Source organism: Nicotiana attenuata, chromosome 8, assembly GCF_001879085.1.
Source record: "Nicotiana attenuata strain UT chromosome 8, NIATTr2, whole genome shotgun sequence".
Lineage (NCBI taxonomy): Eukaryota > Viridiplantae > Streptophyta > Magnoliopsida > Solanales > Solanaceae > Nicotiana > Nicotiana attenuata.
The window spans coordinates 19,336,252-19,338,662 of NC_031996.1; the positions used below are offsets into that span (position 1 = coordinate 19,336,252).

General features: G+C 33.3%; 1 protein-coding gene across 1 annotated transcript; it reads right to left on the minus strand.

Moving 5' to 3' along the window:
* On the minus strand, positions 549-2,144 carry LOC109231539 (putative F-box/LRR-repeat protein At3g28410). The gene has a single exon (XM_019397201.1). The coding sequence runs from the start codon at positions 2,142-2,144 to the stop codon at positions 549-551; it is 1,596 nt and encodes a 531-aa protein (XP_019252746.1).

Below are 2,411 nucleotides of genomic sequence, written 5' to 3' on the forward strand. Positions count from 1 at the left end.
ATTTTTACCAATTTGACTTTTAGTACTATAGAATAAATATTTGATTTATTTTTTATACCGTTCATTACCAATGCTCTTTTTATAAAAACATATTTATGTAGCCAAAGAGTTTATCAACTTGAAAAATAATTTTTACTTATATAATTAATTTGGAAATAAATTTCATTGGATACTTTTAATTGATAATTAGTTAATTAATTTAGACATTAATTATTTGTTTTCAACCTTAAAAGGAATAATTTTTTGTTTATTCAAATTCATATTAGCTCATCTAAGCTTTAAATATTTTAATATAACAATAATTTTGTCCAAGCATTTTTAACTTGGAAAATTCCTTTTACCCTTTGAAATTTTGCTAAGGACGTCGTGCTTTTAATATAGTATAGATTACATAACTCAAACACAATTTTTAAAAATAATATTTATATGAATTTTTTTAAAAATTTAATATTTATTGAGACAAAGTACACGCACAAAGTGCCTACTCTAAGACTAGTAAACATTAGAAACGAATGAGTGCATTCAAGTTAATTTGCAATAGAGATAAACTAGGTGCAATGCCAATCAAACAAAAAACAAATACGGTCCCTCTCCCAAAGGTTCCTCCTTGCCAGCTCCATACATGTGAGTTCCTCAGGCTTCCAGCTCATCATCTTTATCCAATCATATCTGCAGGCTTTCACTTGTTTTAATCGACTATGCCAAAGCTGGCTTCCATATATTATATGATGGATGAGACATTTTAATTGCCTATACAAATTCTTGATTACACAAGAAATAGAATGAAAATTCTTCCAGTATAATAAATGATCGATGAAACATGTAATCATTTGGTAAGTTGATGATAGGTTGAGTTTCGTTGGATGACAACTCCATAGTAAAGCATCCAAAAAAGCTGGGCATTCTCTAGTCAGATATATCTCTACATCTAAAACGTCCACTTGCGGGTAAATGTTCAATTGAGGGTTAGCAAGCAGTTGCAATTCTTTCCTGTTGATTTCATTGCGCTGGTAAAACTTAAGAGTAACTTCAGACCACGAGGTCGAGTTTGATAGAAATTTCTTCAGCTCACAAAACCATGCATTATTTAAAATATTGTTGCGGCAGTAAAGAAAGAGTTTTGAGTGCTTCAATTGGCTTGATTCTTTTGCTAGTTTTAGTTTGGGAATTTGACTTCCCATATACTCAAGCGTTACCAGATTTGGAGCATCAATCTCCCGAATACCCTCACAAGCCAGAATCTTCAAGAACTTTATAGATTGGCTCCCGCACAAGTTAATACTTTCCAACCCTATGGAAAGACTATTTAATATCAAACTCTCAAGGAATTGCGATCTAAAAATAAGGTGCTCCAGAAATCCATCAGATATCCTCTCACAAGATAGCTCTAAAGATTTTAAACTCCAACATTCAACAATATCCAACATCGAAGACTCTTTCGAAAACCCATTATAGGACAAGTATTCGAGAGTTGGTGCTTGGATTGTAACACACTGGTTTTTCTTTGTCTTAATAGAAACTGACTTGACTTTTTGAAGATTTCGCACCTCAATCTCTGTCAACCCAACACAATGATGAATGACGATATTGACAATTAAGGGACAACTAGCGAATAAAATCTGAAACATCTTGTCGTCTAAATGGACATCATGTAGAGAAAGTTTTCTCAAAGAATTGCAGTTTATCACATTGCTAGTAGATAATGAAACACGCATCAGATCACAACCCTCCAGATCTAGTTCTCTTAAAGATTTTGCTGCTAAGGTTCTTACAATAGACAAGGGGTAAGATGGAGATCTCAAATAATCTCTATACGCTAGATATTTTACACCGTTATTAAGTGCGACAGTAAGCCACGTATCAATAAGAGGGAAAAATTTACCGAAATCATACCTTCGATAATATATTGAGCATTCAAACATATAAATAGGGGTTTTTGTGTCCCCATATCTCTCTAGAATTTGATCTATTATTTTCACGTCTTGCTCCGAATAAAGTCTAAAAAGCAAGTTGGGATGAGTCAACCAGGCTTGTAGCCATGTTTTGGAGAGAATACTCATCTTTGCTGCTTCTTCATATTCGAGGTAAGAGAGTATTTTGTGAATCAGACATTCAGGCAATATTTCTGCTGTGGCTGTCCTCATGGTCGTGGCTGGGAAGTTGCTAGTTATTGTCTTCGGAAGGAACCCTAATGTGCAGGGGTATTTATAGCTCACATTCACTCATACTCCAACAAGGTATAGGAAACGAGGAGCAGAAACAATATACAGAAGTAATTAACAAATATCTCTCTCTATATATATAGTATATAGAGAGAGTTAATAACCGAATGAGTAAAGGAAACTTTTGCTAAAGGACTCAATTCAAGTAGGGATGGATTCTTTATAATAACGAATTTGTATATATTATGG